This window comes from Neophocaena asiaeorientalis, unplaced genomic scaffold (assembly GCF_003031525.2).
Source record: "Neophocaena asiaeorientalis asiaeorientalis breed wild unplaced genomic scaffold, Neophocaena_asiaeorientalis_V1.1 scaffold476, whole genome shotgun sequence".
Lineage (NCBI taxonomy): Eukaryota > Metazoa > Chordata > Mammalia > Artiodactyla > Phocoenidae > Neophocaena > Neophocaena asiaeorientalis.
The window spans coordinates 972,858-990,340 of record NW_020172178.1 but is presented as its reverse complement, the minus strand read 5'-3'; the positions used below and the strand labels follow the sequence as shown (position 1 = coordinate 990,340).

Sequence of the window (17,483 nt, the reverse complement as noted above, 5' to 3'; positions counted from 1 at the left end):
ATGAAAGCCTCACACTGAGTAGCTGTCCCCTGGGTAATGTATAGTTGATGTCCGTGCGCTTTTCTTGTTCATTACTTAAGAATGAACTGTCTTTAATTACAGAATAAAAACTGCAGGAAAGTATTTAAAACTTTTTTCACAAACACAGGTATCTCATTAACCTATGTTTTATTTTGAGTAAATTCATTATTCATTATTTCACATTATAAAAAGTAACCACACGCATATGCATTCACAAATTAGATCATCTTTATCATACATCAGTATATTTTAAAAAACAAATATTTTCTAATATCAATAGTTATATGCTGATTGCATTTTGAAATAGAGAAGCTGACAATAGCTTCATACAGTATATCTCAAGAACTGACATTTTTAAAATTAAGAACTGAATATATTCCACAGGCAAACGTTGATGGAAAGATTAGCATTAGTACAAATATATGCTGTTGACATAGCTTAAGCATGATAGCTTGGAGTAACAGCTGATTCAAACTAGAGTCATCATTTTTAATTCAGTAAGGACAAATACAATCTAAAATGTAAACAAAGTATTTATAAAATAAATTCTTCTAGGAAATAAAGGAAATCATCAATCTGTTATTTTTAAGGTAGTTGTAGCTAAAAGTTATCAGAAATCTTTGTAGAATTTTCATTGCCAAATTTTAATTTCGGAATGTCCAGGTACAACCTCTTGTCATCACAATCGTAGGACTGATATAATTTCGGACAGCTGTTTGTACCCTGTTAAAGTGTGACTTTTCAACTGGGCTTGGAGATTTGTGAGAAAATGCAGTGTCATTCTTACTCCCAAGCCCCCCTCCAAGTGATTATCTAGGCGGGGCAATTTCAGTTGATTTGGACCTTTCAATTTGTAAATGCTAAACTCTAGAACAATTAAATAGATGGTTTCCTGCACAAATAAATGCAGACTTATCTCTTTTGTAGCGGTAGTTAAAGCACATACCTAAAGTTGTTTTTCACTACACTTCACTATAACATTGGAATTCTGTAACCACATTATTATTCAAGAAATATATATTATACCTCCTAGGGAATATAATTTCAAACATGGAACGTTTAACAACATCAGCTGCCATTATGTATCTCTCTCTTTCCCATTCATTAAAAAAAAAAAAAAAGCCCGAGCCATTGCTTTAGCTTTTGTCCATCGATCACGTTATCTCCAGTTGTCTTTGTTCTGCCTCCTTCAAGCAGATGATTTAAGGATTGGATTTTCTGGATTTTCTTTGTCAAAAGGAGGAAAGAAAGAGAGAAGAATGAGAGAGAGAAGAAGGAGAAGGAAAGAAAAAAAAGAAAACAAAACATGAAAATTTTTATCCATATAATGCTTACAAAGTAAAGAATAGATATAATCTACTTTGAATAAACCTAATATATGAGAACGGTGAATTACATATTAAAGATCACTTGGAATAACCTTTAACTACTAAATCCTATGTGCATCTAACATAGCATTCAATTCAATTCATACTTTTCCTACGTTTTTCACTTTCTATAACCATAACAGAAATGAACACAGCCTAAAAATATATCAATTGTCTGGCCTTGAAAGACATAAGATATGATGCATTCCGTACTTCCTTTAAGACACTGACATTCCTAAATACCAGATGTGTCATCTCCACGATACTGTAAAGCTGGAGAATGTACTGCATAGAATTTTTTTGAGCAGCAAAAACTGAGATAATTAATAGTTTCTGAAATCACTTCATAGGTTTATTTTAAGAAAAAAAGGATAGATTTTCATTTGGATATGGCATGGCACTGAATGGTGGATAATACTCCACAGAAACATGACCAATGTAGATATCAATCACCTATTTCAGTTATGTGGCGGTGTGCATACATGGGAAAGTCCAAATTAGAACCACATAACATGGAGAGAGAGTTGTGGACCTGCAGATTCAGTTACACATTAATAAAGCAGCTGTGATACCAATATTCCTCCTTCTTCAGAACATTCAGAAAAGAAGAAACAAACTGCTGTGACTTGTTAGCAGAGTGTTTGTTTCTAGATTCATTTTTTAAAACAATCAATTATAGATATATCTGATAATATGATTATTTATATAATTATGTATTACAAATATTGAGCAAGAGAAAATTCAGTCAATAAAAAGGAAAACCATACTCAACAACGAAAAAACAGATAAAGATAGTAATCTGAAATAAAGGAGAGCTAGTATAAATATATTAGGCTTCAATGGTCTTTACTTATCAAAAATGCCTATTGCATTTAGAAAGATAAGTTGAAAAGAGAATGAATTGCATTCTGATGTTATTAAACGTGTTCTTCAATAGAAGAATTCCAGGGCAATCTTCTGACAGGAAGGGGGTCAAGGGTGATCGAGAGGAAGGATTTCAGGATGCCAGAATGGAAGGCGCCTCAGAGCATGAACTGTGAGCCTTGCCCTGTCATTTCGCGGGCACACCGAGGCCCAGAGTGCTCGCTGGAACTGCCACGGGAACCAGGGCATGAGGCTCCAGCTCCGTGCTCTCCATAGACCATTACCCTGTCCTGCCTCTATTTTGAGACTTTAAATGGAACTCCCACAGTATAATCATTAGAGCAATAATTATATGGCTAAGAGATTCTCTGTAAATAAAAATATCTTCTGTATTAATACTACTAACCTGTACTATCAATATTATTTTTTCTATTTACTATTACTTTTTTCTATTATGTAGTCCTACTCTTTCCTTGAGCTCTATTCAATAAATGTATTTCTAAGTTCTGAATGAATTTTGAATACATCTATATTTGTATACACCAATGACCAATTAAAATTTTTGAACAAATTATAATACAGTTCAGTTCCTAAATGGGACTCCAGTGTGGAGTTTCTGCAAAAAGATGCACATCAGAAAGTTAAGAATAGAAAATATTCATGAATTAAGTGAAATATGTTTAAAAGAAAGTCTGAATCCTGTTTAAATTCTCTTCTAATCAGAAGATTCACGTGTCCCATATGAAAGAGGACACGTTTAACTATAGTTTGGGTATTTTGGATGAATCACTTCTACCTGGATACAACCTCTCGTTATGGAGATTTTTTTTTTGGCACTACCCTCTTAAATGTTTAACCTAAAAGAAACAAAGGCTTCGACAATTCAAACAAGATCCAAATGGTGCATAAAAAGGAACCACAAGGGGAAAAGGAGAATAGAGGCCCTTTATGACCTTTATAACTTTAAGGAACAAATGCTGTCTGTAGAATCTCTAGCTTATTGGACCCACAACTCTGGATTATATGCTGCAGTAATATCTCTTAAGTGGCATCAGTTACACCCATCCCCCTGAGCGCTGGGTGGTTAAATGCTGTGTCCTTAAGCTAGCTGTTTAAAGGAATGCAATTACACTCAGAGTCTTCTCAGAGCTAAATTTCCTGAATGCAAATATTTCGCAGAAAAATAAACAGATCTCAGATATTAGTGGGAACCACTTAAAGTTTCTTGTCAACTTCCTAAGGTTACAATGTCTTTGCCACATATAAATTATCTTATATAAAGTATCTGACATAACAGTGATAATAATAATCCCTTTTAATTGATGACACTGCCTCGTTACAGACATCTTCTATTCTTCGGAGAAGTAAGTATTTAAGTGGGAAGGAAAGTACACTGAGAAAAGAATAAAACACTTAGCAGTACATCACTGGATTACTTACAAGGTAGCCTTCCGTGGTTGTGTATCTTTACTTCCACTGCTCTTGGGATCACCTGAGTTACCTGTCCCTCGGGAGGTGCTGGGCAGGGGAGTATTAGAGGAAAAGGAACTGGGAGCACTGCCGGCATTACGAGTCCGGAATGAATCATCTGAAAGTAATACGTGTACGGTCAGCCAGATGGAATATACTTAGAGAGATGCGAACCTTAGAGAAGGTTAATGTTGACCGACTTTGTTTCCCTTCTTTTAAAGTCAACTTTATTAAGGTATAATTTTCATTATTATATAATTGCACAAATTATATAATTATATAATTGCACAAATTTAAGGTTCTGACATCTGTATACCCCCATGAAGCCATCACCACAATCAAGAGTGAACACACCCATCACTGGATGTTTGTTCCGCCTCCTTGTCATCCCTCCCTCCACCCCCCTCCCCCACTCCGGACAACCACGGACCTGCCTCCTGTCACTACAGATTAGTTTGCATTTTATAGAATACTGTATAGATGGAATCATACAGTATGTATGCTTTTTTGTCTGCCTTCTTTCATGCAGCATAATTATGCTGCGATTCATCCACATCAATACTTCACCCTTTTTATTGCTGACTGGTATTCCCATTGCACAGACATGGCAAAATTCGTCTATCCATTCTCCTATTGATAGACATTATGATTTTTTTTCCAAAGAATTTGTAATCTATTACAAATAGAGCTGCTATGGACAATTGTGTGCAAGTCTGTGTATGGACATATGTTTTAATTTCCCTTCAGTAAAAGTCTTGGAATGGAACTGCTGACTCACATAGTAAGTGTATATTTAACTTCATAAGGAACTGCCAACCTGCTGTCCAAAGTGATTAGACCATTTTGCATTTCCAACAGCAACATGTGAGAGTCCTGGAAAGTTACTCCACCTCCTCACACATACTTGATATCGTGAGTCTTTTTAGTCATTCTAGTGGGTGTGAAGCGGTATCTCCTTGTGTGTTTGTGTGTGTGTGGGGGGGGGTTACTCATTGCTTTAATTTGCATTTCTTAATGGTTACTGATCTTAAGCATCTTTTTACTTACTTATTTGTATATCTTCTTTCATGAAGTGCGTGTTCAAATTTTTTCCCGTTTTAAAATCAGTTGCCTGATTTGTTTTAAAGATCTTTGTATATTCTTAAAACTAAAAATAGAACTACCATATGGTCCTGCAATCCCACTCCTGGGCATATATCCAGAGAAAACCGTAATTCGAAAAGATACAGGCACCCCAATGTTCACTGCAGCACTATTTACAAGAGCCAAGACATGGAAGCAACCTAAATGCCCATCAACAGAGGAATGGATAAAGAAGATGTGGTGGAATATAGAATATTACTCAGCCATAAAAAAGAATAAAATAATGCCATTTGCAGCAACATGGATGGACCTAGAGATTATCATAATAAGTGAAGTAAGCCAAAGAAAGATAAATATCATATGATATTGCTTGTATGTGGAATCTAAAAAAAAAGATACAAATGAACTTATTTCCAAAGTAGAAAGAGACTCACAGACATAGAAAACTAACTTATGGTTACCAAAGGGGAAAGGCGGGAAAAGGGGGGGAGGGATAAATTAGGAGGTTGGGATTAACATATACACCCTGCTATATAAATAATAAAATAGATAACCAACGAGCAACTACTGTATAGCATAGGGAACTATTCTCAGCATTTTGTAATAACCTATAAGGAAAGAGGACCTGAGGCAGAATATGTGTATAACTGAATTGCTGTGCACCTGAGATTAACACAATATTGTAAATCAACTATACTTCAACTTAAAAAAAAAGATCTTTGTATATTCTGGATACAAGTCCTTTGTCAGGTATATGTAATATGAATATTTTCTCCTAATCTGTGTCCTGCCTTTTATTTTTTTAATGCTCTATTTCAAAGTGCTAAAACTTTACATTTTTATGAAGTCCAATATGTTAATTTTTTTCTTTATGGTTTGGAAAAACTTTTGTCAATTCCAAAATCACAAAGACTTCCTTCTATATTTTCTTCAGAAATCAGCTTTAGCTTTTATGCTTAAGTTTAGAATACATTTTGAGTTAATTTTGTGTACAGTTGTGAGATAAGAATTGAGGTTCAGTTCTTTGGGTTTTTTATGGATATCCAATTTTTCTAGTATTATTTTAAAAAGTACAATCACATCACCTTTGTTGAAACTCAGCTGACTATGTATGTCAGGGCAGGGCACACAGTCTTGAGTACTGAAGCTGTAGTAGTAAATGATGAAATCAGGTAACTGATCTTCTCTAACTTTAATTTTTTTCAAAATACTCAGTTCTATGAATTTGAATACACAGTAAATTTCAAAAAGACTGTCAAAATTTTTATCAGGATTGCACTGAATCTCTGGCTCAATTTAAAATGAACTGACGTCATAACAATATTACGTTTTCTAATCCATAAACACGGTACAACTTTCCATTTAGTTATGTCTTCTTTAATTTCTTTCAGCAACATTTTGGAAGTTCTGAGTGTGCATTTAGCACACATTTTATTAAATTTATCCCTAAGCATTTAAAATCTTTGAAGTTATTTTAAATGTTATCTTTAAATAGACAATTTTTAAAAGTATTAGATTTACAGAAAAATTGAGAAGAGAGTATGAAGAATTCCCACCTACCCCTTTCACCTAGTTCCCCTATTATTAACGCCTTACATTTACATACTATACTTGGTACAATTAGTGAGCCAGTGGTGACACATCATTATTAACAAAAATCCACAGTGTGTTTGGATTCTGTCAGTCTCACTCAATGTCTGTTTCCGTCTCAGGATCCCATCCAGGGCACCACAGTACACTTACTTGTCAGGTCTCCTTAGGCTCTCCTTGGCTGGGACAGTTTCTTAGCCTTTCCTTGCTTTTGATGACCTTAACAGTTTTTAGGGGTACTGGTCAAATATTCTGTAGGATGTGCCCCTACTGGAATTTGTCTGATGCTTTTCTCACAATTAGACTAGGGATCTGGGTTTGAGGGAGGATGAGGAGGTGAAGTAGCATCTCCATCACATCATGTCAAGGAGGAACACTGTGACAAATTTTTTCTCGTTATGTGTGTTTTATTTATACTTCGTGACGGATCACTAGAAATGGGATTTTTTGAGGCATAGACTATTTTTTAAAACTAGGATTCTTGATGAACTTGACCAAACTGCTTCCAAGGGGTTCCACTAATTTTCATACCCACCAAAAATGGATACATTGCAATGTGTTTCCCTGAATCCTTACTAGAATTCCCTTTATATTTCCCCCAGTCTGTGGTGCCCACATAGCTTTGGAATGCTGCAATTGATGACTGATGGATTCACCTTAAGTAAAAAGCATCAGTTAGATCTTCCGCTCTACACTTGACCTTACCTTTATTTTATTTAACACTACTCCCGCTACACCCTCTCCGGGCTCCAGCCAAACAGCCTGCTGTCGCTCCCTGAAGACACAACAGTCAGCTTTTGCTTCTGACAGGTCCTCTGCATGGGACGGTATTCCATACCCATCTCTGCCTGTCAAAATCCTAGCGTACCTTAAGGTTCACCTCAAACGATAATCATCCTAAAGCCCGTCTTAAGCCACGAAAGTAAATAAAATCTCTTCTCTCTGTGAACACTTAATACATTTGTTAAGAGACATTTTGCTCCCATGTTCTCTTTGTAGGTCAGATATGTAATTGTATAGTGACTTTTTCCTCAGTCTGTAATTCATTAAGTAATAAATAATAAGTAATAAGCACATTTTTCTAATCAAGAAACCTAGGAGATATTTCATTCAACCTATTCCCTCTCCCCAAAATAATACCGAAATTTTAAGATAGAATACTTTTCAAATATTTTAATAAATAATTTACCCTTATGAGAGACATGCTTTTATTTAAGGCTTTGGATGTTAAGTTTTAGAATCTACATATTATACACAAGCCTACCTTGTTTTATTGCTCTTCACTTTACTGCAGATAGAACAGAAAATGCATTTTTTATAAATTGAAGGTTTGTGGCAACACTGCGCCCAGCAAGTCCAACAGCACCATTTTTCCAACAGCATTTGCTCGCTTCTTGTCTTCGTGTCAGATTTTGATAATTCTTACAATATTTCCAACTGTTTCATTATTATTATATTTATGGTGGTCTGTGATCATGATCTTTGACGTTACTATTGCAATTGTCTTGTGGCACCATGAACCTCACTCACATAAGATGGAAAACTTGGGCTCCCCTGGTGGTGCAGTGGTTAAGAATCCGCTTGCCAATGCAGGGGACACAGGTTCGAGCCCTGGTCCAGGAAGATCCCACATGCCGCGAAGCAGCTAAGCCAGTGCACCACAGCTACTGAGCCTGTGCTCTAGAGCCTGTGAGCCACAACTACTGAAGCCTGCATGTCACAACTACTGAAGCCCACGTGCCACAACTACTGAAGCCCGCGTGCCTAGAGCCCGTGCTCCGCAACAAGAGAAGCCACCGCAGTAAGCCTGCGTGCTGCAATGAAGAGTAGCCCCCGCTCACCGCAACTAAAGAAAGCCCACACAGCAAGGAAGGCTCAACATAGCCATAAATAAATAAATAAATAAATAAAAATAAAGTTCCCTTAAAAAAAGAACACTTGTCAAAAAAAAAAGATGGCAAACTTAATCAATTTATGTTGTGTCTGTTCTGATTGCTCCATTTACTGGCCATTCCCCCATCTCTCTCCTCCTCAGGCCTCCCTGTTCCCTGAGACACGATAATACTGTGTCCAATAAAGGCCATACCTACTTGTTATGTGTTGTCTATGGCTGCTTTTACTCTGTCACACCAGAGTTGAGTAATTGTGACAGAAACCAATTGGCCAACAGAGCCCAAAATATTTATCATGTGGCCCTCTACCCCTGGTATAAACTTTCAAATACATAATATTGTAACTGTTTAGCAGCATATGATCCACAGTGAAGCCCTGCTGTTTTTAACTTCCTTAAAAATTATTGCAAAAACTTTTAGTCTATGCCTCATCACGTCCTCAGACCATGGTAAAACCCATCTTATTTTGTCCTTTTCCTCTTTTGCAAATATTGAACTCTGACACAGTGAAGACAAAATAGTATTGTTAGCATCTTCTTAATTGCTAGGGAAAAGTTTAATTTCTTTCTATTTGATAAAGATATAAATTTAGGGAAACTGTATCTAGAAATAAAGAAATGGGCCATTTAAGGAAAATCATATTTTATTAAATTTAACAATTTTTTGAAGAGCTCAGATTTCTACTTACCAGTTAGTGAAATCACAGAAGTCTTAGTTAACCCTGAGACAGAAGGTGTATATGCTGCTGTAGAACTTTTACTAGAAAAGAACATGATTTAGTTAAAATACAAGCATATGCTTCTTTCGATCCCAGTCATCTAGCACTAGGTCTTTCCTAATCTTTTTTTTAATGCTTTCCTCTACTTCTTATGAAACATGCTTGCTATTTTTATTTCTCATTTATTTTTTACACTCCATGCCTCACAATAATTACTTTGTCTTTAACTTAAAATCATCTCCTTAAACTTCTGCTACATCAAAATAACAGGTTTTCTATTGATGCTCAGCCGAAGCAGGTAATGTGGATAAAATTTTCCTGGAAATAACTTATCTTTAGTTCTAATCTCTCTTGTCCATCTTGAGATCACCCTATTGGCTAGGAACTTTAGAAGGATCTACCAATAATGTCCAAAAACATAGCTGAAAATCTAGAATAAGCTTTTTATTCAATCTTTTATAAAAAGATAAAAATAATAAAAGAAAAACATTTTTCCCGTAACATGTTATATTTTTCATAAATAGTTTTGAAGACATTTATGTTCCCTTAAAATTACTTCACTTGCCGCTTGATATACAGCTGTTATATACTATATGTGTACAACATACATAAAATTCATGGTCATTTAATTTATGCTGATTCTCCCCTAATCTTAACTGCTTATAATTTTGTGTTCTGGGCCAAAAGGGAGACTACACATTCATCTACCATCAGGAGAACTGTGTTGTCACCACTTTACCACAGAAACAGGCCAGTGGCTTCTTTACGGACAGAAACAACACTAGCTGCAAACAGATGTCCACATCCATTTAGTAAATGGGGCACGTTCATACCCATTTAGAAGTTCTGTGGCATAGGTGATATAGCATAAACAATACACGGATTCCATGATGTTGTTATAAAGCATCAGGGCAGTAGTCTTCCTAGAATTCCAGGATACCTATTTCTTATGCAAATTCGTAGACTACTTTTTTTTTTTAACATGAAAACTTTATAGAAGATAACTTAGAAATTACTGACCTATAAAAACCTAAAAAATAATCCTGATTTTATTTAATAATTCATTGAACTATTTAATAATTCAATTCATTTCACATAAAGCTGTATGACTATAAGATGAAAATTAAGTCAGAACACAACCCATATATATGCTGTCTACAAGAGACTGACTTCAGACCTAGGGACACGTACAGACTGAAAGTGAGGGGATGGAAAAAGATATTCCATGCACATAGAAATCAACAGAAAGCTGGAGTAGCAATATTCATATCGGACAAAATCAACTTTAAAATAAAGAATGTTACAAGAGACAAGGAAGGACACTACATAATGATCAAGGGATCAATCCAAGACGAAGATATAACAATTGTAAATATTTATGCACCAAACATAGGAACACCTCAATACATAAGGCAAATGCTAACAGCCATAAAAGAGGAAATCGACAGTAACACAATAATCGTGGGGGACGTTAACACCCCATTTATACCAATGGACAGATCATCCAGACAGAAAATTAATAAAGAAACACAAGCCTTAAATGACACATTAGACCAGATAAACTTAATTGATAATTATAGGACATTCCAACTGAAAGCAGCAGAATACACTTTCTTCTCAAGTGCACACGGAACATTCTCTAGGACAGATTACATCTTGGGTCACAGATCAAGCCTCAATAAATTTAAGAAAACTGAAATCATATCAAGCATCATTTCAGACCACAATGCTATGAGATTAGAAATCAACTGCAGGAAAAAAACTGTAAAAAACACAAACACATAGAAGCTAAACAATATGTTATTAAATAACCAATGGATAACTGAAGAAATCAAAGAGGAAGTCAAAAAATACCTAGAAACAAATGACAACGAAAACATGACGACCCAAAACCTATGGGATACAACAAAAAGCAGTTCGAAGAGGGAAGTTTAGAGCAATACAATCTTACTTCAAGAAACAAGAAAAATCTCAAACAACCTAACCTTACACGTAAAGCAACTAGAGAAAGAAGAACAAACAAAACTGAAAATTAGTAAAAGAAAAATCATAAAGATCAGAGCAGAAGTAAACGAAATAGAAATGAAGAAAACAACAGCAAAGATCAATGAAACTAAAAGCTGGTTGTTTGAGAAGATAAACAATATTGATAAACCTTTAGCCAGACTCATCAAGAAAAAAAAGGGAGAGGACTCAAATCAATAAAATTAGAAATGAAAAAGGAGAAGTTACAACTGACACCGCAGAAATACAAAGGATCATAAGAGACTACTACAAGCAACTATATGCCAATAAAATGGACAACCTGGAAGAAATGGACAAATTCTTAGAAAGGTATAACTTTCCAAGACTGAACCAGGAAGAAACAGAAAATATGAACAGAACAATCACAAGTAATGAAATTGAAATTGTGATTAAAAATCTTCCAACAAACAAAAGTCCTGGACCAGATGACTTCACAGGTGAATTCTATCAAACATTTAATGAAGAGCTAACATCCATCCTTCTCAAACTCTTCCAAAAAATTGCAGAGGAAGGAACACTCCCAGGCTCATTCTACGAGGCCACCATCACCCTGACACCAAAACCAGACAAAGATAAGATATCACGAAAAAGAAAATTACAGGCCAATATCACTGAGGAACACAGACACAAAAATCCTCAACAAAATACTAGCAAACAGAATCCAACAACACATTAAAAGGATCATACGCCATGAACAAGTGGGACTTATCCCAGAGATACTAGGATTCTTCAATATATGCAAATCAATCAATGTGATATACTATATTAAAAAATTGAAGAATAAAAACCATATGATCATCTCAATAGATACAGAAAAGGCTTCTGACAAAATTCAACACCAATTTATGATAAAAACTCTCCAGAAAGTGGGCATAGAAGGAACCTACCTCAACATAATAAAGGCCATATACGACAAATCCACAGCAAACATCATTCTCAATGGTGAAAAACTGAAAGCATTTCCTTTAAGTTCAGGAACAAGACAAGGATGTCCACTCTTGCCACTATTATTCAACATAGTTTAGAAAGTCCTAGCCACGGCAATCAGAGAAGAAAAAGGAATAAAAGGAATCCAAATTGGAAAAGAAGTAAAACTGTCACTGTTTGCAGATGACATGATACTATACATAGAAGCCACCAGAAAACGAGTAGAGTTTTCCAATGAATTTGGTAAAGTTGCAGGATACAAAATTAATACAAAGAAATCTCTTGCATTCCTATACACTAACAATGAAAAATCAGAAAGAGATATTAAGGAAACAATCCTATTTACCATTGCAACAAGAGAATAAAATACCTAGGAATAAACCTACCTAAGGAGACAAAAGACTTGTACTCAGAAAACTATAGGATACTGATGAAAGAAATCAAAGATGACACAAACAGATGGAGAAACATACCATGTTCTTGAATTGGAAGAATCAATACTGTGAAAATGACTATACTTCCCAAAGCAATCAACAGATTCAATGCACTCCCTATCAAATTACCAATGGCACTGTTCACAGAATTAGAACAAAAAATTTTACAATTTGTATGGAAACACAGAAGATCCTGAATAGCCAAAGCAATCTTGAGAAAGAAAAACAGAGCTGGAAGATCAGGGTCCCTGACTTCAGACTACACTACAAAGCTACATTCATCAAGACAGTATGGTACGAGCACAAAAACAGAAAAATAAATCAATGGAACAGGATACAAAGCCCAGAGATAAACCCACACACCTATGGTCACCTAATCCATGACAAAGGAGGCAAGAATATACAATAGGGAAAAGACAGTCTCTTCAGTAAGTGGTGCTGGGAAAACTGGACAGCTACATGTAAAAGAATAAAATTAGAACACTTCCTAACACCACACACAAAAATAAACTCAAAATGGATTAAAGACCTAAATGTAAGGCCAGACACTATAAAACTCTTAGAGGAAAACATAGGCAGAACACTCTGACATAAATCTCAGAAAGATCTTTTTTGACCCACCTCCTAGAGTATGAAAATAAAAACAAAAATAAACAAGTGGGACCTAATTAAACTTAAAAGTTTTTGCACAGCAAAGGAAACCATTAACCAAAAGAAAAGACAACGCTCAGAATGGGATAAAATATTTTCAAACAAAGTAACTGACAAGGGATTAATCTCTAAAATATATAAACAGCTCGTGCAGCTCAATATCAAAAAAAAAAAACAACCCAATGAAAAAATGGGCAGAAGACCTAAATAGACATTTCTGCAAAGAAGACATACAGATGGCCAAGAAACACATGAATAGGTGCTCAACGCCACTAATCATTAGCGAGATGCAAGTCAAAACTACAATGAGGTATCACCTCACACCAGTCCGAATGGCCATCATCAAAAAATCTACAAAGAAAAATGCTGGAGAGGATGTGGAGAAAACGGAACTCTCCTACACTGCTGGCGGGAATGTAAATTGGTACAGCCACTATGGAGAACACAATGGAGGTTCCTCAAAAAACTAAAAATAGAATTACCATATGACCCAGCAATCCAGCTCCTGGGCATATACCTGGAGAAAACCATAATTCAAAAAGATACATGCACACCAATATTCACTGCAGCACTATTTACAACAGCCAGGACATGGAAGCAACCTAAATGTCCATCAACAGAGGAATGGATAAAGAAGATGTGGTACATATAGACAAGGGAATATTACTCAGCCATAAAAAGGAACAAAATAGTGCCATTTGCAGAGGCATGGATAGACCTAGAGACTGTCATACAGAGTGAAGTAAGTCAGAAATAGAAAAAAGAACATTGTATAATATCACTTATAAGTGGAATCTAGAAAAATGGTACAGATGAACTTATTTGCAAAGCAGAAATAGAGACACAGATGTAGAGAACAAACTTATGGATACCAAGGGGGAAGGGAGGTCAGGATGAATTGGGAGATTGGGATTGACAATAAACACACTACTATGTATAAAACAGATAACCAATGAGAACCTACTGTATAGCACAGGGAAGTCTACTCAATGCTCTGTGGTGACTTAAATGGGAAGGAAATCTAAAAAAGAGGGGATATATGTATACGTATAACTGATTCACTTTGCTGTACAGCAGAAACTAACACAACATTGTAAAGCAACTATACTCCAATAAAAATTAATTAAAAAATAAAATAAAATAAAAATTAAGTCAAAATGTGAGTAGCTGACAGATCATACCCAGCACACTTGTCTAAGCTGCCGTATTTTGCATGAAAAGCTTGATTATTAAAAGACTGGCTTCGAATCAATTTGGATTTCTTGATTTCTTTGCCTAGAGTAAGAAGCAAAAGGAAAATGCAATTGTTTAGTTCATCAGTTCATCCTTAGCTGCCCCAGCCCCATTTCCTCTCCAACTCCCACAATTTTCAGTAAAACACTGACAGGTGTAGCTTCCTTTCCTTAGCTTGACCTGACTGGTGTATCTCTTACCCCTACTGCCCATTAAGAACCACCAAAACAGCTAACAGTAAAAGGCAAAAGATGCCTTCAAATGATATATCTCATCTCACGGAGTGACTTCCCTGTAATTATTGTTTAGGAAAGGAAAAAAGGAGACAAAAAAACAAGTTTCTTACTTGTGGATGGGGTGCCAGAAGAGGGTCCAGGGACAGAAATGGGGATGTTCTTGGGCAGAGTTGTTGGTGTCTTGGTGTCTCTACCTAAAACAAACTCTGATTTAAGTGCTATAATTTCCTCTGAGCTTTTATTAATCTCCATACACATACAAGGCAATGCAGAGAATATGAATCACTATCCCTAGTGAAGCAACACTCTCTTCCAAATCTTACTTTTTATATATTTAAATATTTCAATCTTAGTTATTCAGTGATCAATTTTGCAATCTTATTGCTGTTACCAAACTTCAAACTTTCCTTTGGAGGATCTGAACCTCCACATTGATCCTCACCATTTATTCATGTATTCCTAAACCTATATCACAGTTAGCAGCCAATTTTTGAAAACAACTTTGATAAATGAAAGAAAGTGAAGTGATTTTTCATATTAAATTAAAAACTAAGCATGGTCTCTCAGCACGCTAGGATGCAACATCAGTTGGGTACCTTGGTGATAAAGACATGCGAAAACTACTTACGTTTCTTTTCAAAGGTTTTATCACTCATGGGCCTTCCATCATTTTGTTGCTTTTCTTTTTCTAATTGTTCCTATTAATAAAACAGTATCTTAGCATTAAAGGTAAGCATTAGATTTAGAAAATTGTTCTAATCAGAAATTACTCTAAGCTTTAGAGGTTCAGATACAGTTCACAAAAATACATAACGGAAGTAATTTGTTTTTCCAAATTAGTGTCTAAAGTCTAAAGAAGTCACAGTTCTTTCAGATTTGTGTTTTTTTTAACATCTACAGAATTGTGCCCTTGGAGGCTTGTCAAACTAAAACAATGAGTTTAGTATCATCGTTGTGATGAGCCGTTAATTTCTACAACGTATTTACCCATTCTCATCAGCAAAATGTGTTACTACTGGCCCTTTCCATTTCTGACTGATACGTGGCAAAATAATGTTCTTCTTTTAAAAGACTGAGAGAAAAAGAAATGATCTTTTCGATATTATTTAAATGTTCTATTGAAGTATAATACACATAGAGAAGGTGCGCAAATATAAGTGTGCAGCTCAATAAATTTTCCCAAAGTGAACACACCCATATAATCAGCTCCCAGCCCAAGAAACAAAATGTTACCCAAACTCAAAGAGTTCCTTATCCCAACAGAATAGCCAAGAAAAATCAATAAACATATCAAGTTCTGAACAAACATGGCATAACCGACATGTACAGAACACTACAATCAACACTGGAGAACATACATTCTTTTCAAGTGCATGTAAAATAAAAAGGCAGAGAAAATACGCAAGATAAAAAATTTTCCACATAGAACTGGACTGCATAAAAAACTATTAAATAAAAATTCTAAAACTGAAAATAAAACATGCAAAACTGAAAAATATCACCAAGTGGGCTTAACAGTAGTGTTACCTGCGTAAATAAAAAGGCAGAGAAAATACGCAAGATAAAAAATTTTCCACATAGAACTGGACTGCATAAAAATATCACCAAGTGGGCTTAACAGTAGTGTTACCTGCATCATCTTTTCCTCTACTATCTCGATCATATTAATCACAGTTGTCTTGAAGTCCTTGTCTGCTAACTCTAATATCAGGATCATCTGTGGATCTTTCTCTATTCTCTGATCTTTGTTTGGGTTTATTAGGTCATTAAGTCCTAAAATTTTTTAGAGTCTGCTTATTCTCTACATCTTCTACCACTGGCAATTCTGAACTCTAATCTTTAGCTTAGACTGCTGAAATAATGCAATTTGCTTTTCAGAGGATTTCCACTTAAGTTTTTAATCTCACAGCATAATTCTCTGCAGAAAAATAGACAATATAAAAAATCAGAATTTTAGAACTGACAGATAGAGTAATGGAAATTTTAATATCAGTGGAGAGGCTCAGCAGCCAAATGCAGAGGGCAGGAAAAGAACTGGTGACACTGAAGATGGATCGACAGAAATTATTCACTCTGAGTAGCAGAGTTTAAGGAAAAAAAAAAAAAAAAAGAAAGATAGAACAAAGCCTCATGGACCTGTGGGATAGTATCAAAAGATTTAACATATGTGCAATTGGAGACCCAGAGGTATAAGAGTGAGGAACTGGGACAGAACATATATTGAAATAAATAATGGCTCAAACCTTCCCAAATTTGGGAAATGACACTCATTTACAGATTCAGGAAGCTCAGTAAATCCAAGACAGAACAAATTTGAAGCTAATCATGCCTAAAAACATCACAAGCAAACTGCTAAAGATAAAAAAGAATAGAAAAAATCTTGGAAGTAGACAGAGACAAACAACATTATATAGAGAAGAATAATAATTCAAATGAGAACAGATATTTTATCAGATGCTATGGAGACCACAACACAGACAGAAACACTTCTTAAAGTACAGTATAAAAAAGGCTGTAAACCCAGAATTCTGTATCCAATAAAAATATCCTTTAGAGAGAAAGGCACAAATAAGGCATTCTAGATAAAGGAAAACGAAGATAATTTGTTACAAAATACTTGCACTCCGAGAACTTCCAAAGAAAGTTCTTCAGGCTGAAGGGAAAAAATAAGAGGGACATTTGGGTCCTAAGCAATGAATGAAGAGCACTGGAAATGGTAAACATCTGAGTAAACACACAGGTTTACTCTCTTAAGTTCTTCAAGATACATATGACAACTTAAAGCAAAAATTATCACACTGACTGGTGGGGTTTTCAGTGCAGATGTAATTCACATGACAAGTGTAACATAAAGAACAGTATGGAGCAGGTAAAGGGTTCTGTATCACTGTTAAAGAAAGTGGTACAATATTAACAATATAAAAGGTTAGGTATGTCTGCTGTAATCTAGAGAAAACACCAAAAAGCAATTC

At 35.3% G+C, this 17,483-nt stretch overlaps 1 protein-coding gene across 1 annotated transcript in view; it reads right to left on the bottom strand.

Annotated features, from left to right (window-relative positions):
* Positions 1–1,161: 1,161 nt before the first annotated feature.
* The window catches only part of PPP4R4 (protein phosphatase 4 regulatory subunit 4), a 118,006-nt gene continuing 101,684 nt past the window's right edge, over positions 1,162–17,483 (bottom strand). Inside the window, exons 20-25 of the mRNA XM_024759485.1 lie at positions 15,140–15,209; positions 14,622–14,705; positions 14,224–14,317; positions 8,976–9,046; positions 3,693–3,840; positions 1,162–1,248 (exon numbers count right to left, since the gene is read on the bottom strand). Coding sequence (XP_024615253.1) covers positions 1,224–1,248; positions 3,693–3,840; positions 8,976–9,046; positions 14,224–14,317; positions 14,622–14,705; positions 15,140–15,209 — 492 coding nt within the window. The 3' untranslated portion in view covers positions 1,162–1,223. The remainder of the gene's footprint in view (positions 1,249–3,692; positions 3,841–8,975; positions 9,047–14,223; positions 14,318–14,621; positions 14,706–15,139; positions 15,210–17,483) is intronic.